General features: G+C 46.2%; 1 protein-coding gene across 1 annotated transcript; it reads left to right on the top strand.

Annotated features, from left to right (window-relative positions):
• The first annotated feature begins 1,776 nt into the window (after nucleotides 1-1,776).
• On the top strand, nucleotides 1,777-21,603 carry Tgm6 (transglutaminase 6). Its single transcript, XM_026409749.2, has 12 exons — nucleotides 1,777-2,053; nucleotides 2,616-2,858; nucleotides 3,589-3,707; nucleotides 4,147-4,275; nucleotides 6,121-6,298; nucleotides 6,747-6,885; nucleotides 7,862-7,965; nucleotides 8,040-8,282; nucleotides 9,952-10,293; nucleotides 19,700-19,854; nucleotides 20,131-20,264; nucleotides 21,450-21,603. The coding sequence occupies exons 1-12, from the start codon at nucleotides 1,777-1,779 to the stop codon at nucleotides 21,601-21,603; spliced, it is 2,217 nt and encodes a 738-aa protein (XP_026265534.2).
• Nucleotides 21,604-23,092: the final 1,489 nt, after the last annotated feature.

Here is a 23,092-nt window from a genome sequence, read left to right as displayed (position 1 = left end):
TGGGGCACATATGTCACCACATGAGTTCCTTCTAACATGTTCAGTCTTTCTCCCCAAATGACAATGCCAGACTGGCGCCTTCAGCCTAATCCAAGCTTAAACTAGTCTTTTCCGTGGACCTTCCATGGCACCAGCCCAACCAACTCACAAGTGAGACCAATTAGGAGGCTGTTGCAGATTAGGTAAGAGACATGGCTCCCTGTGCTTCTGTCAGCCATTGCTGCTGGCAAACCATGCCATCTCGAGGCTTAAGACAACAACAGTCATTTTCTTGCTTAGGAAGCTGCAATTTGGGGAGAGCTCAGCAGGGACAGCTTGTCTCTGCTCCATTTGGTTTCAGCTGAGGCAGCTTGACTGGGGGCTGAGGATCTGCTTGCAAGATGGCTCACTCTCCTGGCTGCCAAGCCAGAGCTGTCGGTCAGCTGGGAGCTCAGCAGACTGGAGGCTGGAGGCCTTGGTTCCTCTCCACGTGGGCGTCTCCACGGCCATTTGATTTTCCAAGAACAGGCAACTCAAGGGAGCCTAGAAGAAGCTGTATCAATGTTTATGATCTAACCTTGGAAGTTACAGAGTGTCATTCTGTTTTACTCACAAGTCTTCCAGATTGGAGGGATGGGACGCTATACCTATGTCTCAGTGAGACACATGTCAACATCATAACATTAGGGCATGTAGAATGGCAACCATCTTTAGAAAATACAATCTGCCACTCTCCCTTAATTAAAAGATTATTCGAGGTGGCTGGGGTGTGGCTCAGCAGTAGAGCACTTGCCTCCCACATGTGAGGCACTGGGTAAATAAACAAAATAAAGACATTGCATCCATGTACAACTAAAAACTATTTTTTTTAAAAAAAGATTATACGAAGGTGCTGAAGCCTTTAAAAATACAAGCATGTTGGCCAACCCTCTCCAGACTTTGGCCCACAAGTGGTGAAAAATAGAGATGCCTAATGTGTGTGCTTACAGCTAAAGTCAAACAGGCAACCCTCTGCCTTCTTCTCTTTTTTTAATATTTATTTTTTAGTTATAGTTGGACACGATGCCTTCATTTCACTCATTTATTTTTACGTGGCGCTGAGGATGGAACCCAGGGTCTCCCACGTGCCTGGCAAGTACTCTACCCCTGAGCCACAACCCTAGCTCCAACCCTCTGCCTTCTTGATTCAGCTTCCATTCTACAAACAAATGTCCTCTCTTGGCCCATTTAAAACCATGTTTTTTTGTTTTTTGGGGTTTTTTTGCATTTTTGTGTGATTGTTGTTGTTTATTTCTTGGGGGTGGGTAATTCTGCCATTTAAAATGGCCCCAAGCACAACACTGAAGTGCTACGTGGTGTCCCTAAGTGCAAGGAGGCTATGATGTTCCTTGCAGAGAAAATAAATGTTAAATAAATTCATTGAATTATAGTGCTATTGGCAAAATGAGTTCAAGAGTAACGAACCAACAATGAATATTAACTAGGGTGCCTTTAAACAATAACACAGGTATAGATTAAGCTCCTAGGAACCCAACCCTGTATTTTCCTTACCAGCCACAGTTCAGTACTCACTAATTCAGTGCCCACAGGGACTTTATAGAAAGTAACTACTGAGAATAAAGAGAATCAACGGTGAGTGTGACAGTGGCTGGATGAGTCAGGCGTGGCGCCACCTAAGGTCCCAACCACCTGGGCAGCTAAGGCCGGAGGATCACTTGAGCCCATAAATTCGAGACCAATCTGAGCAGCAAGGTGAAACCCTGTCTTAAAATATAAATAAACAAAAATAGTGGCTGCATGAACACAGGCGGGCAGCTGGAAGAGGACGGAAAGACAAGCCAGACATGGACAGAAGGGTGCCGAAGCCTTGGCCTCATCTCCCTGCGCTCTGCCTCCGCAGGGGTCCGAGTCACCAGTGTGGACTGGCAGCGGTCGGGGAACGGCGCTGCGCACCACACCCAGGAGTATCCTTGCCCTGAGCTGGTGGTCCGCAGGGGCCAGCCGTTCCGCCTCACCCTGGATCTGAGCGGAGACCTGGACAGCGAGGAGACCCTTATCTTCACGGTGGAGACAGGTAAGTGGGCTCGCCAGCGCCCCCTCTGGTCTACAGTTGAATAGCTGTGTCCTGTGACCACTCAAAGGAGACCCTGCCGTGGGCCGCCCCGGGTTCAGGCCGGTAAGCAAGTCTCTGCAAGGGAGCCTTAAATCTGTAGACTTCTGATAACCGCTTCCTGGGGACAGTTGGAAGGTGCTGCCTGCAGACGGCAGGGTGGGTGAGATGACCTCTCTGGAATCCTAGGCATGCCAAGGAATTCAGAGTTCCAGAAGGATATGGAAATCGGGGGAGGGTGGACACTTTTGGAATTCAAACTTTTCTTTCCTTTCATGGTCAGGTATAAGGTAGATTTGGGTTCCTAAGGCTGCTGTCACTTTCCCCTTGTCCCAGGAGTGGCTGGGGGTCGGGGCAGCCGAGGCGACCCACTCTGGCCTTCTTAGGCTTGCTCAGCCCCTTCTCCTCAGCCGTCGCCCAGCCCCTCAAGGGGTGAGGTCGAGGCTTCCAAGGTGTAGCTTTCCCACTTCTCCAAGGCCGGGTTTCCTAGAGGCAGGGTCTCCTGACTCCCTCTCCTATCGTCCAGGGCCCAAGGCTTCCGAGGCCCTCCACACCAAAGCTGTGTTCCAGACCGCGGAGCTGGAGGGGGGTGAGGTCTGGACGGCGGTGAAGGAGTCGCAGACGGAGAACAGCATGAGTGTCAGCCTCGCCAGCCCTCCCGATGCTGTGATCGGCCGCTACCAGCTGAGCGCCAGGGCTTCCTCTCGCAGGAGGCACAGTGACCGGAAGCTGGGAGAGTTTGTTCTCCTTTTCAATCCATGGTGTCCAGGTAAGTGCTACCAAGTCCTAGTCAGAGGTTTTCCTGGAAGCCTCCTCAGAAGTGGGCATGCTCTTGATGGGACGTGGGAGGCAGGTGCAGGGTCAAGGAGGTGAACGCCAAGAGCTGGGCCTTAGCAGAGGTGGGCATGGGCAGAGGAATCCAGTGGTTCTTGGTGTCAGAGAGGATGGGAATGGGGCCTGATAGGCAGGTGAGGCCCAAGTGCAGGTGAGAGCAAGGCTGGGGTGTCAGACAGCCTTGGGGTAGTCCCAGCTCTGCTAAAGTGCTTCCCTATGTGAGCCTCGCTTTCCACATCTGTAATACAGAAATGATACCTGCACTTAACTCTTGAGGCTATGGTTGGGAGAACGTGCAGCTAATGCTGTGATACACAAGATACATTACAAGGCCTTGGCAGGGGGTTGTTGGGATCAGTCTTCTTATTAATATTTAAGAAATATGAGGTTGCAATTGGCATCCAAAAGGACTACCCAAAGGTGTCAGGATTCCCAAAACCCTTCCGTCTTGGGCTGGGCCAGGGTTGGTCCCTGCCTGGGGAAAGACTGCTCAGGAGGGATGAGGCTTGATAGAGTGGCAACACGGGAGCCTGCAAGCCCCTCTTGCTTCTCCTGCCACGGTCAGCCTCCAGGCACAGTCCTGCTGCTGGCCCTGATGCAGTCCCTTCCCCAGGCCGGCAGGGCCAGAGCCCCAGCCCACGCTGGGCCTGATGACTGCTTTTCAGAGGACGATGTATTTCTGGCCTCAGAGGAAGAGAGACAGGAGTACGTGCTCAACGACAGTGGCATCATATTCCGAGGCGTGGAGAAGCGCATCCGAGCGCAGGGCTGGAACTACGGGCAGGTCTCCAGGGGCACAGCCAGTCGGGGATGTGGGCTGGGGTATGGGAAAAGCCAGCCAGGAGCCCAGCTGTCCACTCCTTTCTAGGAGGTTAAGTGGAGCCAATGCTTAGAGCATGTAAACCAAAGAAACATAACAAGGAGGCAGATGTGGCTCAAAAGCAAATCATGTTTGTGACTTCACTGTGCCTAGTGGGGAGTTATAGGAGATATTGAATGGGAGGGCATGAGTAAGGTTGAGCTTCTTGTTCCCCAGGGAACTCTCTGAGGAAGTGTTTCTGATACTTGAGGATGTTCTGTGATGTCCCGGGAAGGCAGGGCACGAGATTAGGACAAAACTCCCCTGCATAGACACAAATGACTGTGGGATCAGGTGGGATTGTGGAAAGGTCTGGAATATAGGTGAGGTTCCAGCCTCTAAACACAGCCTCTCTGGGGAGCAGTTTGAGGAGGACATCCTGGATATCTGCCTGTCCATCCTGGACCGAAGCCCCAGTCACCAAGATGACCCAGCCACTGATGTGTCCCATCGTCACAACCCCATCTATGTCACCAGGATCATCAGTGCCATGGTGAGGAGTCCCCTGCTACCTCTATATATAGACTCCTTCAAGAATCCCTAAGCCAACCCAGGACCACAGCCTAGGGGTTCCCAACTCATCCCTTGTTTCAATTCTCTATTGCTACATAAACCCCGCCCAACATACACACACACACACACACACACACACACACACACACACACTCAATGGTATAAAAATTTACAGATCAGGAATTTGAGCAAGGTACCATAAGAATGGCTTGTCTCTGCTTCAAGATGCTTCAGCTGGGGATTTCTGAGTGACTGCAAATGTCTGGGATAACTTGATGGGACCGTATATCTGGGACCTTGGTTCCGGTCCTCAGCAGTTCCTTATTTTCTGCCCACACAGTATCTACTGGAACTAGAATGTTCAAAATGGCTCCCTCACTCTCACGCCAGGGTCCTGGGCATGGGGGGTGGCTGGAATTGCGAAACCTGGCCAGTCATCACGGCTTCTCCCCATGCAGCCTCTCTGCATGGCTAGCTTGGGCTTCCTCACAGTGGGGGGATCTCATACACAGTGCTGGCTTCACCCACAGCAACTTCTTCAAGAAAACAGGAAGCAGACCCTGCCAGGCTTCAAGGCCTGGGCCTGAAAACTGTTCCAGCATCACTTCCACAATGGACAGTGGTCAATGCAGTCTGAGGCCAGCTGAGACGCAAGAGCAGCAGGCAGAGACAGACCTCACCTCTCCATGGGAGGAGTGCCCACTTTAACTGACCTCAGGCCACATACTCCCTCCACAACAGGTGGTGAAGGGACCTACTAGTGCTTTCTATCCATGCAGGTGTTCAGGTCAGTGGGTGGGAATCTGAGATCCCCAAATTGGACAAAGCTGTGCTTCTCATAATGGATGCTCTCCAGACCTCAAGGCCTCAGACAGATGTTGGCGCTCTGAGAATCAGCAGCAATGGCCAACCCCATACAGTAGAATATTACAGCCAGCTGACAGTAGTGAAGGCTCCACACCCAGGTCTTGAACTCATGGGTCACCCCTTTAACTAACTTGCTATATGATTTGGTCAAGTCCCTGAACTCCTCTGAACTTCAGTTTTCTCATAAAAAAGGGGGCGTGGGGGGGTACAATAGAACCTGTGGAGGAAAATAGAACCATAAACTTAAAAGGTTAACTAGCATAAACAAAATCCTTAGAATAGCCAGGCACCATGGTGTATACCTATAATCCCAGCAGCTCTGGAGGCTAAGGCAGGAGGACTACAAGTTCAAAGCCAGCCTCAGAATTTCAGTGAGGCCCTAAGCAACTTAACATAACCCTTTCTGAAAATAAAAAAAAATAAATAAATAAAAAGGGCTTCGGGTGTAGCTCAGTTGTTAAGCACCCCTGAGTTCAATCCCTGCTAACAACAACAACAATAACAAAATCCTTAGAAAAGAGCCTGGCATTCAATAAATGTCAGTTATCTCTCTAATTACTATACCCACTAGCAGTCCTGAAATATAAATCATTTAAAATAGGAAATGCTCTGAATTATAGATGATTTTTAACAAGAGTATCCAAATGGAAAATAATTAAAAGTTATAAGTAGTTCCAAAAAGTAGGGTTTTTGTTTGGTTTGGTTTGGTTTTTGTGGTTCTGGGAATCAAATCCTAGGCTTCATGGCTGCTCAGCACCTGCTCTACTCCTGAGCTATGCTCTCAGCCCAAAAATGTAGGTACTTTTAAGACAGCAGAGACCCCCACTTATCAGGCAATTGAAAAGCAAGGGGCAACCCCAATTGACTAGCTGGTCCAAGTAGGAGATGATTTCATAATGGTGAGGCTCCTGTTGTGGGAAGCCTGCATGGTGGGTGGAACTGTGTCTCCTCTGCTCAGGTGAACAGCAACAATGACCGGGGTGTCGTGCAAGGACAGTGGCAGGGCAAATATGGCAGCGGCACCAGCCCACTGCACTGGCGCGGCAGCGTGGCCATCCTGCAGAAATGGTTCAAGAGCAGGTTCAAACCAGTCAAGTACGGCCAGTGCTGGGTCTTCGCTGGAGTCCTGTGCACAGGTATCAGAAAGAGGTGCCCCTCTCTTCAGCCTGCTCCCTATTCGCATTCATTTACATATATTTGCATTGCTGTCGTCTGTCTTCATTGGTGAGGAGGTAATGACCAGGAGATCAGTTCATTTACTTGAGTTTTGATTTTTATTTGGCAGAAAGTCCTCCCTTTGCCTCAAGCTCATTGAGTGTCCTGAGCAAACCCTGTGGCCCCTTAGACTTTGGTCACTCTTCTGTGGCAACTGAGGTTTTGCCAGCCTCAGAGCCTGCTCAGAGTGGCATCTCCAGAAGTCCCTGAGACAATGTACAGGAGATGGCGTCTGAGGGAGTGGAAGTCTCAGCCCTGTCACCTGCCAAAGTAGACAAAGGCTGTGGGGACTGTGGTGGGAAATGGGGTGGAGCAGCCTGCTGGGGGCCAGAGCCCACTCCTGGAGCCTCCCAGCTCTCTGCTCTGCAGTCCTCAGGTGCTTGGGGATTGCGACACGAGTGGTGTCCAACTTCAACTCGGCCCACGACACTGACAAAAACCTGAGTGTGGACAAATATGTGGACTCCTTCGGGCGGACCCTGGAGGACCTGACAGAAGACAGCATGTGGTGGGTCCTGGGCTACTGTCTCAAGGTCAGGGTCAGGGTCAGAGTCTAACCAGCCCAGCCCCAATGCCCTCCCTTCCTTTCCTCATACAAAATTTTCTTTCTGATATTGGATCCTCTGTCACCACCCAGGCTGTCAGAGTCCCCTGCTTACCCCAAAATGTTTATCAAGGTATTTTTCCCAAGACAACAACCTCCCAAAGAGGTGTTCTGAGGCCAACTGTAAAGATGCCAAATCAGGCAAACCAGGAATCAGGTATCTCTCTGCTACTTCCTTCCTGTGTGACCTTGTGCAAGTGATGTCACTTTTTCTAGACTTGTATTCTCACCTTAAACACAGAGTTGAAGATAAACTGGGGACTTCTTACCAGGGTCTATAGAGCTCTCCATCATCTAAATCCTGCCTACCCAGGAGATATTGACCTGCTTTCTATTTCTCGAACACACTCACCTTTTTCTTATCTCCAGACCTTTGCACATGCTGTTCCTTCTGCCTGGATCGCTGTTCTCTTCGATCTTCTTCTGGTGAATTTCTTTGCACTTAGGTCTGGCCTCCGATGTCATTTATCTAGAGTAGATCTCCAGCAGTTATTCTCTAACTCAACCCCTCTTTTCTTCACAGCTTTCATTGTCACTTGCATTTGTTTCATTTATCTCCTAACTTAATGCTGCCTGTATCCCCATGGGTCCCCTTTGTTAAAATTTAATTTTCATGAAAGCAAGGACGCTGTGTCGTATTTGCAGTTCTATTTCTCGTATCTTGAAGAACAGGCTCGTGATATATACATACACACACACACACACACACACACACACACACACACACACACATATATGTGAGTGCTGTGTGGATACAGTTGAATGCGTGATTGACATGCAGGGGCCATAGCACTCATGGGCTGGTCTACAGCAGGGGCTTCCCTCCCATGGACTTCAGATCTCATGCAAGGCCACCTCACCCACCCTCTCTCTATGGCAGGAATTTCCATGTCTGGAACGAGAGCTGGTTTGCCCGGCAGGACCTGGGCCCCTCTTACAATGGCTGGCAGGTTCTGGATGCCACACCCCAGGAGGAAAGCGAAGGTAGGGCTCCGCCAGCCAGTCCCAGACCTCTGCTTTTCCTCCCCTTGCTGCTCACGCCCACCCCTCCTGCCCAGGTGTGTTCCAGTGTGGCCCTGCCTCAGTCACTGCCATCCGAGAAGGTGACATACACCTGGCCCACGATGGCCCCTTCGTGTTTGCGGAGGTCAATGCCGACTATATCACCTGGCTGTGGAATGAGGACGAGAGCCGGGAGCGTGTGTACTCGGACACCAAGAAGATTGGAAGGTGCATCAGCACCAAGGCTGTGGGCAGTGACTCCCGTGTGGACATCACCGGCCTCTACAAGTATCCAGAAGGTAAGGGCCACATGCTGGCTTTTATTCAATTCCCCAGATGGCCCCTGGGCTATGGAGGGCTGGTTCCCAGTAGCCTAGGGCCAGATCCTTTCCCAGATGTCTGGTGACAATCACAGCTTCCACTGACATTGTCCTGGGTTCTGAGCCAGTGCCTTTGTTTAGGTTAAATTAATAGCTTCCTCCGATTGCTAAGTACCCTTCCATGTTAGAAGATGTTCCACGTCTAATAACAGCTACATGTCCTTGACTCTCCACCTAGGCCAGGCACTGTGAGGAATATTCGCATATGATAACAGTAATTACCACTACTACTAATGATGATGATAGTATCCCACGTTTCATATTGAACTCCCAGGAAACATGGCACTAGACATAATTCCAAATAAGTGACAGCAGCTCTTGATTGTCATCTGTCAAGGCCTCTGTCAGAGCCATTCATTAGCCGCTGGTTTGTGAAAAAGCCTGTACTTATTGGGGTACAAAAATAAGATGGTTGTACTTTTTTCTCATAGTCACCTTCAACTATATACTTGGACAGTCTTCCCTACCCACGGAGGAATGGGTCCCTGAGCACAAATGTGATCTGATCCATCTGTGTTCAGCCACATCTGTTTGTCTAAAAAAAAAGTGTTACTGGGGCTGGGATTGTGGCTCAGTGGTAGAGCACTTGCCTACCATGCATGAGGCACTGGGCTCGACCATCAGCACCATATAAATGTAAAATAAAGATATCGTGTCCACCTAAAGCTATATATATATATATATATATATATATATATTTTAATGTTACTAAGTAAAAAGAGTTTGGGTTCAAATAGGAATGAGAGCTTGTCTCCTCCTCTCCCCTGAGTAAAAACTAAAGCAGTGACCCTGGAAGGTTGCTGTGCAGGAGGGGACAGGGTCTGCTCTGGAGCCTCCCCTGGGGTTGGGGAGAGAGGTCTTGGCTGGCTGTCTCCACCTAGCCTGTCCTTCCAGGTCTCTTCTCGTCACTCAGGTAAGTAAGGCAGGTAAGCAGACCTCCCAGAGAAAACATATGCCAGCTTCCTTTTTTCTTTTCAGATAGGCACTGCCAGTCTTTACCAGCAGGCCCCTTCCTGTTGCAGACACCCCAAACCTTAATGTGGATTCTTTTTGACACCACCATATTCTTGCACATGCGCGTGCGCACGCACACATACCAACATTTGCTGAGTTCCCATCTCTAGGAACATGGCGCTCTCTTGACAGTCGGGTGGGGCTGGGTGGTGAGGCCTCTTCTGCACTGGCACCTCTCCCTCGATCCTGCAGGTGGATGGCTGGTCCCACCTGCTGGACCTTCTGCAGCTTAGAACAGGGGTCTTTTGCTCCAAGCTTTTAGCTATGGCTTCAGAAGACACCAACATCCTGTTATAATGACAATAAAGAATTTTCACCCAGCTGGAAATCTGCATTTTTATGTGAATTTTCCTGCTCTGAAGTTATTGGCAGCAGATTATAAATTTATTTAAATAGAGAACCCCGCACAGGCAGAGGTGAGGTCTGCACATGGCTCTCCAGCTGCCAGTTTGAGACCTCTGAGAGCCGTGGGAATTTGAAGTGGTGATGAGTGACAGTTCTACCTGGAGAAGGGGGACCCCGGCGGGCGGAGGAGGAAGAAGGTCTCGCAGCTGATCTGTGCGGTGCCCTGCAGGGTCCCGGAAGGAGAGGCAGGTGTACAGCAAGGCCGTGAAGAAGCTGTTCGGCGTGGAAGCCAGGGGGAGGAGGACGTGGATCCGCAGGGCCGGCGGGCGGGGTCTCTGGCGTGACGACCTCCTGGAGCCCGCCACCAAGCCCAGCATCACCGGCAAGTTCAAGGTGCTGGAGCCGCCGGTGCTGGGTCACGACCTGCAGCTGGCTCTGTGCTTGACCAACCTCACCTCTCGGGCCCAGCGAGTCCAAGTCAATTTGAGCGGCGCCACCATCCTCTACACCCGCAGGCCTGTGGCCGAGATCCTGCACGAGTCCCACGCAGTGAAGCTGGGTCCGCAGGAAGGTGAGAACCCTGGCTTTTTGCGACCCCGCTAAGTCACCTCCTTTTGCAAGGATTGAGGGTGGAGTGGGCTTCCCTGGTTCTGCGCCCATTCCCAAGAAGGAAGGGGACATTCCTGAGCTTTGTGCTCAATGCCTTTCCTCTTGGCCCCACTTTGCAGATGAGAGAACTTGAGGCTTAGAGGGGCAAATGATAATAATAGTAATGAAAGTCCCCATCCTCTGGTGGCAAACTGACCTGGTGGTGAGGCGATTTATAGTCTCTATCTCATCCCAATGGATGTGAATGTTTACAGGCTGAATCAACACCGTCTGGAAGCTGGTCAAAATGTACAGCATATGCCTTGTGTTACTTTTCTAAAATCCAAAAAAAAATTCTGGAGCCCATCTGGCTCCATGTATTCTGTGTGGGAGGAGAGGACCAGAAAGAGATGTTCCTTAGGTGCTTCTGTGTGACAGGCCATCCTGAGAGTTCTGATGCAAAGACAGAGACCCACAACCACATGCATAGGCACTAGTGGTAGCTTGGTCACTCCAAGGATGAAACTCACATCCAGAGTCCAAAGTCACACAGTCCATGCATGTAGTGGAAGGACCCAAACCCAGGCAACCCCACCTTGGGAGACACACTCCTGATCAAGGGCAGGAAAGTGGTAAAGCCAGGATTCCAAGACAGCGATGCTAGACCCCGGGCACACCTGCCTCAGCCTCCTGCAGTCCCTTGACTACAGGATGTGCAGCGGGCAGCTCAGTCCATGCCCAAGGGCACAGAACAGGCCTGATGGTGTATTGGCCTAAGATTCATCCTAGATGTTTCACCACAAAATGGAATAGCACCAGTCCTTTGGAAGGTTTTTGTATAAATTTATCTGACTTTATTGTTTTTTAAAAATATATCAAAGGGGCCTGGGATTGGGGCTCAGTGGTAGAACGCTTGCCTAGCACGTATGAGGCACTGGGTTGGATCCTCAGCACCACATACAAAAATGAATAAATAAATTAAATAAAGGTATTGTGTCCATCTACAACTAAAAATATTTAATATATATTTTATACATATATATTAAATATTTAATATATATATATCAATGAACTATTTTTCATAGACATATCACACTTGATAGGATTTACTAAATGTAACCTATTTGATTTTTCTTTGATTATTCTTACTTTCTCCCTTCCTCTCTCTCCCTCCCTGTCCTTTGCTCTTTGTCTGTCTCTCTCCCTCTCTTTCCTTCTCTCCTTTCTTTCTCTCCCTTTCTCGCCCTCCCCCTCTTTCTTCTTTCACAAGCTCTCTGAACTCTAAAGCGTCAGTTCGACATTGTTTAATTGAAGCTGTTTCTCTAGACCAGCTTCTGATAAGTGAACCTTTGGATTTTGATGGGGCATGAAAACATATGAAGGGGGCTTCACACATTTTTTAGCTCTTTTTGTCACAAAAGCTAAATCACAAAATAACACTTCATAATGAAATATTAATTAACACACACTTTCCCCTGGCTTTTAGCAATTTTTTTTCATGTTGAAAGTAATACATATTCATTAAAGATTTCAAGAGTAAAAGAGAAAAATCGCCTCTGATCTTGCCACCCACCTACAAACTGTTAACAGGTTTTTCCTTCCAAATTGTTAATGCCTGTTTGCTTTTGTGAAAAAAAACATAGTTCTAATTAAATATTGCAAAACTCATTAGTGCCCTGATTTTCATATTATAAAGTAATTTAAATATTTTTATAAGCTCTTCATAAACATAATTTTAATAGATGTGTAATATTTGAATAAATATATGATGATTTATCTTTCCTCTTCTTTGGGTAATTACCAGCTTATTGCTATTAAAAATAGCATTAAGTAAACATCTTGGTGCAAAAAAAATTTCCGCTTTTTTCTTCTGGATTTTGACTATTTTTGGTAGAACAGATTTATAAAAGTGATATTCTTAAGCCAAGTGATATGACTCTTAAGTCATATAATTAATTAAAATATATAACTCGTTTTTAAATAAATAGACTTTATCTTTTAGCAGTTTTATGTTTACAGAAAAATCGAGCAGAAAGTACAGAGAGTTCCCTCCTACCCCCTCAACACCACCACTCTTCTCCTAACATCTTGCATTGCTGTATTGTACTTGTTACCATGGACGAACCAGTGTTGACATACTATTTTCCATTTATTTGCATAAATTCCAGGACCTCAATTGCTGGATCATCTGATAAAGTACACAATTTACACTAGGGTTCCCTCTTAATGTTATATGTTATATGGGTTCTGACAAATGTATAATAGCCTGTATCCAGTATTAGAGAAACATACAAAATAGTTTCTCTACCCTAAAAATTCACTGTGCTTCACCTATTTATCCCTCTGTCATTACTCCCTGCATCCCAGGCAACCACTGATCTTTTAACTGTTGCCATTGTTTTATTTATCCAGAATATCATATAGCAGGAATCATACCCTTTATAGCCTTTTCAGATTGCATTATTTTCCCTAGCAATATGTATTTATATGTGTTTTGTTAGATTTTGTCTCTTGGTCTCTTGATGTCTTATTTCCTGAATGAGAATACTGAATCATAAGTATTCCATTATATGGATGTACAGATTTTATCCATGCACCTACTGAAGAACATCTTGGTTGCCTCCAATTTGGGGTGTTTATGAATAAAACTTCTGTAAATATCTGTATTAGTGTGTTGCATTACCACAATGAAATGCTTGAGGTCAGTCAACTTTATAAAGAAAAAAGATTTAAGGCTAGAGGTGTAGCTCGGTGGTATAGCACTTGCCTAGCATGTAGAGTCTAGGTTCAATCCCAGCACTGCACCAAAAAAAAAAAAAAAAAAAAAGAGGAAGAAAAGAGAGTTATCTAGTTCATAGTTCTACAGGCTGAAAATCCAGATAACATAGGGCAAGCTCTGGTAATGGCCCCATGACAAATGGCAGAGCCATGCAGGAGGAGAGAGTGTATCCCAAAACAGGCAGCAAGAAAGACTGGGGTCCCATAATCCCTTTGAAGAACACACTCCCAATGATGTAAGGACCTCTCCCTAGAACTCACCTCTTGAAGGTCTCACCTCCTCCCAATACTGCCACCTGGGGACCAAGCTTCAAATACAGGAACCCTAGGAGGGACACACTTACACCATACCCAAACCATAGAAATATTCCTATGCAGGTTTTGTGTGGATAAGTTTTCCATTTGTTTGCATACATTCCAGGACCTCAATTGCTGGATCATATGATAAGTGTTTGTTCAGTTATGTAAGAAACTGCCAAACTGTTCACCATAGTGGCTGTGTCATTTTGCATTGCCACCAGCATGAATGAGAATTTCCTAGACTGTGTTGTGGTGTATTGGGGAGTATTGCTTTGTAATATATGTGAAATAGTATCTCATTGTTCCAATTTGTAATCCCCTAATGACATATGAAATTGCGTATCTTTTTATACATTTGTTTGGCATCCGTATATTTTCTAGATCTTTGCTCCTTTCTTATTGGGGTTGTTTTCTTATTTGGGTTTTCTTATTATCTGGTTTTAGATCTTTGTGTATTTTGAGTAACAGTCTTTCATCAGGCATGTCTTTTGCAAATATTTTCTTCAGGTCTGTGGATTGTCTTCATAACCTCCTGATGGTGCATTTTGCAAGGCAGAGTTTTTAATTTTAATAAAATCCAACCTGCTAATGTTTTCTTTTCATGAATCAAGCCTTTAGGCTTGATTGTATTGTTGTATGTAAAAAGTCACCACCAAACACAAGGTCATCGAGATTTTTCTCTTACTATCTTGAGGAGTTTGTAATTTTTGCATTTTACATTTAAATGTATGTTCATTTTCAGAAAATTTGGGGGGAAATGTGAAGTCTGTATCTAGATCCTTTTTTTCCTTTCCTCCCCCTCCCCCACAGGTGGATGTCCAGTTGTTCTAGTACCATTTGGAAAGACTTTTATTTCTTTATATTTCCTTTGCTCCTTTGTCAAAGATCAGTTGATTATATTGGTGCACATCTATTTCTGAACTCTACTTTGTTCCATAGATGTATTTGTCTGTTCTTTCTCCAGCCACACTGCCTTGATTCCTGAAGCTTTATAGTAACTCTTCAAGTGGGACAGGGCCAGTCCTCCTACTTAATACTCCCCTTTAGTAGTGCATTAAGTATTATGAGTCTTTTGCCTCTCCACATAAACTTTAGAATGAGTTTAGCAAGATCCAGGTGAGGTGGCACAGGCCTATAATCCCAGCTACTCAGAAGGCTGAGTGGGGAGAATCACTTGAGCCCACTGATTCTAGACCAGCTTGGGCAACATAGAATCAAGTCTCAAAAACAGTTAGCTTATCAGGACCTGCAAAATAATTCTTTTGATGTAAATTGCATTTAATCTATAGATTAAAATTAGGAAGAACTTACATCTTGAGAATAATGAGCTTAAAATATTTCTCCAACTATTTAGTTTTTTGATTTGTTTCCCAGAGTTTTTAGTTTTCATTACATAGATAGTGAACATATTTTTTAGATTCATGCCTACGTATTTAATTTTGAGGGGTGCTAATATAAACGGTATTGTGTTTTTAATTTCAAATTCCAATTGTTCATTTATGGTACATAGGAAAGTGGTTGACTTTTGTGTATTAATCTTATATTTTATAATCTTATTATAATTGGAAGTTTTTATTTGTTAAGATTTTCTACATAACTGATCATGTCATCTATAAGCAAACACTGCTTTTTTCCCCAATCTGTATACCTTTTATTTCCTTTTCTTATCTTATTGCAATAGCTAGGATGTCTACTATGATGTTGAAAAGGAATGGCAAAAGAGAATCTTTGTCTTGTTTCTGATCTTGAAGGGAAAGCTTCTGGTTTCTTACCATTGAGTTTGCTGTGTGCTATAGATTTTTTCATAGGTGTTCTTTAACAAGTTGAGGAAGTTCACCTCTGTTCTTTGTTTGCTGAGAGTTGTTTTTTTTATCATGAACAGGTGTTGCATTTTCTCAAATTCTTTTTATGCATCTGTGATGCATAAAAATCATGTGATTTTCTTCTGTGGATTTGGTAGATTACATTAATTGACTTTCAAATATTTAACTAACTTTGTATGCCTGGAATAAACCCCACTTGATTGTGATGTGTAATTCTTTTTGTACATTATTGGATTTTATTGGTTAATATTTTGTTGAGGGACTTTACATCTGTGTTCATAAAAGCTATTGGTCTTTGGTTTTCTTTTTTTGTAATGTCTTAGCTAGATTTTGATATTAGGGTTATGCTGGTCTCACAGAATGCATTAGGAAGTATTCCTCTGCTTCCATCTTCTGAAAGAGATTGAATTAGTATAATTTCTTCCTTGATTACTTAGCAAAGAAATCAAGGCTTGGTACTTTCTGTTTGGAAAAATATTAAATACTAATTTAAATTATTTTTTTATGGTAAGGGGGATTGAACCCAGAGGTGCTTTATCTCTGAACCACATCCCCAGCTCTATTTTTTATTTTGAGACAGGGTCTCACTAAGTTACTCAGGGTCTCATAAAGTTGCTGAGGCTGGCCTTGGACTGCATTCCTCCTTCCTCAGCCTCCCAAATTGCTGGAATTACAGGTATGTGCCACCATACCCAGCTTGATTCAATTTCTTTAATAGATATAGATGTATTTTAATTGTCTGCTTCTCTTTCTGTGAGTTTTGATAGGTTATTGAAATTTTCAAGGGTTTTGGTTATCAAATTAACCATTTTTGATTATCAAATTTGAGGGCATATAGTTTCCACAAATTCCTCAACAATTTTTAATGTTCATGGGATATAGTAGTGTCCCTTCTGATATTAGTAACTTGTGTCTTTCCCCCCTCCCCTTAGCCTGACTAGAAACTCATTGCTTTTACTGATCTTGTCAATCAGCTGTAGGTTTTGTTGGTTTTCTCCATTGATTTCCTGCATTCAATTTCATTGATTTCAGCTCTGATTTTTATTATTCCTTTTCTTCTGCTTATGTTGGATTTAGTTTTTGTAGTTTCCTAGTGAAAGCTGAGGTTATTGATTTTAAGCCTTCCTTCTTTTCTACTATCTGCTTTGAATGATAAAAATTTCCTTCTTAGTTTTGCTTTCACTGCATCCCAGAAACTTTGAAGTTTTACTTTTATTTTCATTTAGTTCAAAATATTTTAAACTTTATCTTGAGCTTTCTTCTTTGTGTTGTTTAATCTCAAAGTATTTTGTATTCTCCAGCTTTCTTTCTGTTATTGATTTCTAGTTTGAGTCCACTGTGGTCTGAGAGCATACATGATATGATTTCTATTATGTTTTTCTTTTTTTTGCAGGGGTTCTTATCCATATTTTATTAGTTTATTAAGTAAGCATTCATTGAATTCTCATTGCATATCAAGACAATAGAAACAGATAAAATGAAGAATTTGTGTCTCACCCAGGAGATTATGGAGAAATGGGAAGACAACAGACAATCTCAGGATGATGTGCTTAGTGCTGCTATGTGGTGGGGATCTTGGGGAATGGAAAATCACCCTGCAGAGAGCGGGGACAGGAAGGGAAGTCATCAAGGAAGGCTGCTAGAAGTAGAAGGGGACCTGGGGACAAGTTCTTGGAGTGGGGAGGAGACCTACATTGCAAAAGTGCAAAGACATGATAGGGTACAATGGTTCCAGGAAGGAGTATTTCAAAAGGAGAAGGGAGAAGCTGCCCATCTCTTAAATCCCAATTTTGGAAGGTACACAGTACCACTTCCATGATCATCTGTTGGTTCAAACAGGCTCCTGGATCAGTCCAGATTCAACAGGAAGGGGTGTACATTTACCTCCTGATGGGAGAGTGCTAAGGTCTGCAGACGAAAGTGCATTTGGAAGTGGAGACATGTGGCCTGTGGAATCATGGGATGCTGCAGGTCACCCAGGGCAGGGAAAGGACTCACAAGAAGGGGGAGGACTCAGTGTTCCAGAACCCCACTTCCTAGAGCTTCCTAGAGGAAGCTCAATGCCATGTTTGCCATGGAATTAAATTATTTACCAATGGGGAATGGCAGACATGGAGAAATGTAAATTTTTTTAAATCTGCAAGCTGTTCAGAAGTGGGCTCAGGATTCCTATGCTGTCAGCCTGGCTCTAGACTCTGAATCGCCAGTGCAATTGGTAGTAACTAGGTCCCTGATTCTTCCTCACTACTCCCCCATAGCTCTTCATTGGGGTAGACAAGATAACGCATAAACTACAAAATCATCTTCCCTTATTGTATTTGGAGAAGGTGATAAAGACTTTGTATCTGTGAAGTCTAATTTCCATGGTATTGCAATTTATAGGCATCTCCTGCTCTCTCTAATGTGGACAGCTTTATCCTCTTCATTTAAAAGCATGTTGAAGGCAGATGCAATGGTGCATGCCTGTAATCCCAGTGGCTCAGGAGGCTGAGGCATGAGGATCACAAGTTCAAAGCCAGCCTCAACAACTTAGCAAGGCCCTAAGCAACTCAACAAGATCCTGTTTCTAAATAAAATATTAAAAAAGGGGCTGTACCTGACTCAGTGAATAAGCGCCCCTGGGTTCAATCCCTGGTACCACAAATAAATTACAATTAAAAATATTTTTTTAGAACATAAGAGCATATGGATGCTGGACTCCTCTGGCCCTGCATCTGGGACTTTCACCTGCTGGTCAGAGAACAGGTATTTGTATTCAGAGCTAACTTCCAGCCTTGACAGAGTGGCTTCTGGCGACACACGGGGCTGATTTCTGTTCCTTTAAAAGTCATTAATGTGTTATTTATGGCACAAAATGGGATATATCTTGGTGAATGTTCCATGTGATCTTGAGAAGAATGTGTGTTCTGCTGTTGTCGGGTGACGGATTCGAAGGCTGTCAGTTGTATCGGGTTGATTGATGGTGCTGTTGAGAATCACTCTTCTAGGGAAAGAGTCTCAGCTTTCCTAGGGCAGCTCACGGAGTCCGTGACTTAAAGGACTTCAGGAAGCTCTGGTCTGGACACTGTGGTAGTTCACCCTTCTCTTCCTTTCTCCCAGAGTCTGAACTGGTGCTCAAAGCTCTGTCCATCCTGTCATGGTAGCATGTGGTGGCTCTTTATGCTGGAACTGGGGTTTTGCATTTCTAACATCTCAGATGATGCTGATGTGTCTGGTCCCAGGACCACGTGAGGAGCCAGGGTCTATCACCCTGCAAGGAACAAATGATGTTATATATGCTAAGCATTTGGCATAATTCCTAACACCTAACAAATGTATAATGGTTGGTGGTATTTGTCCTTATTTTTATATTTCTATCAGTTGGGGATGTTAGTAATCATATTTGCTCATGGAATTGTTGTGAAGATTAAATCAGTTAATCCATGAAAGTGCTTCAAAGTACCCAGCATGCTTTAATCCATTAGTGAAAGTTAACTTTTAAAATAATGAATTATTGCTAATATTGTTGTAAAGGCTTTTCCAGTAAAAACTTATTGGACTAAGGGAGCCCAAAAGACGAGGTAGCACTTTCACACTGGCATTCAGGAGCATCTACTGAGGCAAAGTCCTAGGTGGCTGAAAGTATGCACCAAGTTCAAGTCCTTTAAGCATCTTTCCACAAGTTCAAAACTCAGATGCCACCAGGGTCAGGAAGAAAAGAGAGATAAAGAAAGTAGTGGCAGAGCAATAGAGTGGGGCCTGGAGCAAACCAAAAAGGGCACATTACACCTAAAAGAAAAAAAAAAAACATATTGGTCCAAAAACACAAATATAATGGTCACACATGGCTCGTGGCAATTCATACGCTTAAGAAGAGAATACCTAGGGACGGTGTTTATGCCTGGTGAGAAGGAGACAGAGACACCCAGGACCATGGGAGCTCAGAAAACTTAAGACGACTGAGAAGGAGTGTCAGTGAAGCCTTCCCACAGCTCCTGGGGCTGACTGGGACTAGCCCTTTCTGGAGAAGGAAGTTTTAGAGAAGTTGTGAGGAAGTGGTCTCATTGGACTGGAAGTTTGAGGCAATCTTTGGTTTCCTTCTTCTCTGTGCCTGGCACATAGTAGGTGGTCAATAAACAGTGACTGAATTCCTAATGGAATGGATGATGAACTGAGAGATTGCCATCTTGAATAACTAGAGAAAATTTCAGATATGTCTCTGGATGCTCTTAGAGAGATAATCTGGTGTTACAGTAGCTTACTGGCCTGAATTTGAATTTTATCTCATCTTGGCTCCTTGATAAACTTGCTATGAGGCTTTGGGGGAAAAAAATTACCCTCTCTGAGCCTCAGGTTTCTTCATCTATGAACTCAAGAGAATAAGGCCTTTCTCAGGTTGGTTGCCAGGACCAGAGAGGGTATAGCTATTGATGGGCATTCCTTCCCCTTGGGGGTACCATTGAAGAAAAACATCAAGCCCCCACCTCCCACCTCTGCTTTCCCTTCCAGAGAAGAAGATTCCAGTAGCAATATCTTACTCTCAGTATAAAGAAGACCTGACGGAAGATAAGAAGATACTATTGGCTGCCATGTGCTTTGTCTCCAAAGGAGAGAAGCTCCTGGTGGAGAAGGACATTACCCTGGAGGATTTCATCACCATCAAGGTGGCTTCTGTCACATCTACCTTCCCAGTAGGCCCACTTCAAATCTGGGGGGAGGGCATCAAAAACTGGGGAGCTCGTACCATTAACACCAACTTCAGCTCCCAAGGATGAGGGGGAGAGGTGGGGATGCAGGGGATGGGTCTGGTGGGTACCAGGGAGGAGTAGGTGCAGGCAGGATGGACATGGCCAATGCCCCATCCTTTGACCTGGCCAGGACCATGGGTTCCTGGAGGGATGGTGAGGAGAAGGGATGGCTCATGGGCGTTGCCCTTCCAGGTGCTGGGCCCAGCCACCGTGGGGGTGGCAGTTACAGTGGAAGTGACGGTGGTCAACCCCCTCTTGGAGAAAGTGGAGGATGGTGTGCTGATGGTGGAGGGCAGTGGCCTTCTCCAAGGACAGCTCAGCATAGAGTAAGTGCCACCCTGGATCAAGGGAGCCCAGAAAGCCAGGTAGCACTTTCACACTGGCATTCATGAGCATCTACTGTGCACAAAGCCCTAGGCGAACAGAGAGTACGCCCAAGTTCAAGTCCTTGAAGCATCTTTCCACAAGTTCAAAACTCAGATCCAGGGCTGCTAGGGAGAAGGGCTGCCTTCCTCCTAGGATGGACCAGGGAGAAACAACTGGGAGGGGAACAGGAGAGATTCTGAACCCCCAAGAACAAGACACATCAGCTTTTATTCACTTAATCATTAATTTCCTCAGCCACACACTCACCGGCTCCCTCACCCATCTCACTCATTCATATTCTCTCTCCCACCCGCTGACCTGTCATTCACTGGGTCGCTCATTCATGTCATCACTTTTGTTCACATTTTCACTCACTCCTTCCACTATTCGTTCTGCTACTGCACTCAGTGGTGATTGGCTCGCTCACCTTCTCATTCATTCATTTCTGCGTTCCTCTGTCCACTCCCTTGAGTTCTGCTCATGTATTGATTCATTGTCCAGCGTTGGTCACTCACCCTGTACTCACACCGTTCCTGATCATATGGACCAGTGGTCTAAGCCCTGTGCAAAGGGTCAGGAACACCAAGATGAACCCCTGGGGTTCTGCCTGCAGTAGGACCCTCAGGGACTGATGGCCTTTCCCGTGAGAAGAGTGATTTCTGCAAACAGAGGGGTAGATCCTCGAGGTCCAGGAAATCAGAGGCAGCCCTGAGTCACGGTGTCGTGGGACCAGGGAGAATATTTGAGCTGGGACTTAGGTGAGAAATGAGGAGCTTTTCTGGTGCCAAGAGGTTAGGAGGGCTTCCAGGCAGAGGTGTCTGCGGCTGGGACAGTCGGGGAAGGCCTCTCGGAGAAGGGAAGCCTGGTGTGGGCCATGGATGTGGTGGGCATGGGAGGGCATGGTAGGCAGGAGGAACGCTAGAGAGAAAGCCTGGGGAGGGTGCGGTCTGTTCAGGGCACCAGGAGGAGATTAACTGGCTGAAGCAGGCAGGGAAGATTAATCTGGAAACATGTTAACGAGGCTTGGACATTAAGCCACCAGGTGAAATTGATCCTGAAGGCCCTGGGGAGCCGTGAGCTGGCAGGCCAGACTCAGGACGGAGAGAGGGCTGATGGCCTGCCTCCCCTCCTTCCCTGTCCTCCAGGGTGCCCAGCCTGCAGCCCCAGGAGAAGGCCTTGGTCCAGTTCAAAATCACCCCGTCCAAGAGTGGCCCCAGGCAGCTTCAGGTGGACTTCGTCAGTCACCACTTCCCGGACATCAAGGGCTTTGTGATTGTTGACGTGGCCACAGCCAAGTGACAGACCGTCAGGGACTGAGGAGGAGCATTCGGCCCCTGTTTTGCTCCTCGCCACCTTTCTGTGGGAGCTGAGAAGCCTGGGTCAGTCCTGCCTCAGTCTCTGCCCTACTCTGTGAGTTTAGGCAAGGCCCTTCCCTCTCTGGGTGGAGGTCCTCATCTGTAAGATGAGGTTTGGACTCATTCATCCTGAACCTTTTGGACAAATAGGTGAAGTAAGAACCTAGGGATCCTCTCCCCCTTCTCATCACGCTCCTGGCTAGAAGACTGACACCTCCGAGAGTCCCAGTCACCCTGGCCCACTCAGCTGCGGCCTCTTTGCCCCTCCAGCTCACCTGTCCCTGTGTCTCTCTCAACCCTTCAAATGCCCTAGCCACATCCAGACCCAGCCGTCCTCCCCCAGAGAGCCCAGATGTTAGAGCCAGAAGCTAAAGCATCCCTCAACACTCCCACTGCAGAGAGGAGGGGCCTGGCTGGGCCCAGGGCACCTAAAGGCAGAGTCATCCTGCATATGCTACTTGCTCCGCCTTATGCCAAAGTCATGTTCCTGAAAAGCATTAGATTTTAAACATTGAGAGATTTTTTCCCTCAGGGGAGACATAGGCTCTGGATTCAAGGGGCAGAATCCAGTAAGCAGCTGAAAAGATAAAGAAGGGTCCATCCAATGGATTGTATTCCCCTGAACTCTGTAGCCCCAGATCTGATCCGGTTAGGATCAAGGAGCTCACCAACCATCTCAGCTACGCCCGACGTTTCTTTCTTTGGCACCCATCCAGCAGCAGTTCTGCAAAACATCCCAGCAGCCTGCACCATGCACATCGTGTGCTTGGAGTCGAAACAGGACACCAAGCCCTGGAATAAGGACCAGATAGATACCATCAGGCCCTGGAGATCAATGAACTTGCATATGAAATTCTGTTCCAAAATTTTCTAGGTAGTCCAAGAAATTAAAATTAATGATATAATTTAAGTCATATGAACCACAGCAACACAGACTCATCTGCGGTGAGAGGCCTCCTGGATACAATTCAGTGGAGCATAATCGATGTAGGGGGCTTTGCACAAAGCAGGTCGGGCAAGCACACAGTGTGTCGGGTGGTCCTTGGGGCCCCGTAAGGCAGGCTCTTCTCTGATGATCCTATGGAACATGAGCTTGGAGAAGCTCTTGGCCTGCCTCTGTTCCAAGATCCTCTTTCCAAACCTGGGTTTTTGATGCCAGTTCCATATGGGAGGATCAGCGCGGGAGGTGCAGGGCAGGCAGCCACTTCTTTGAGATTGAAGTCAACATGTATCACTCCCAGGAAAAGGGACGCTCTGTTCCACAGAAGGCTCAGCAAGTCGGCCAGGAGGGTGTCCCCGGCAACCTCCAGATGCTCTGTTCCTCCAGTGATTGCCAACAGCGGCAGGAATTCCTCAGCTCAGCAGCGTAGGGGGAGAGTCCCAGGAAGCTGGTCCTGAGGTGCAGTTTGGGGTGCAGGATGCTGATTCAGGGG

The sequence above is a fragment of the Urocitellus parryii genome, chromosome 6 (assembly GCF_045843805.1).
Source record: "Urocitellus parryii isolate mUroPar1 chromosome 6, mUroPar1.hap1, whole genome shotgun sequence".
In the NCBI taxonomy this organism is placed as follows: domain Eukaryota; kingdom Metazoa; phylum Chordata; class Mammalia; order Rodentia; family Sciuridae; genus Urocitellus; species Urocitellus parryii.
This window is presented reverse-complemented; position numbering and strand designations above follow the sequence as displayed.

Coding starts and splice junctions, on each gene's coding strand:
- Tgm6 (XM_026409749.2), top strand. CDS start 1,777: ATGAACACAGGCGGGCAGCTGGAAGAGGACGGAAAGACAAGCCAGACA. Junction 2,054..2,615: donor TATCTTCACGGTGGAGACAG/GTAAGTGGGCTC, acceptor CCTATCGTCCAG/GGCCCAAGGCTTCCGAGGCC. Junction 4,276..6,120: donor CCAGGATCATCAGTGCCATG/GTGAGGAGTCCC, acceptor TCCTCTGCTCAG/GTGAACAGCAACAATGACCG.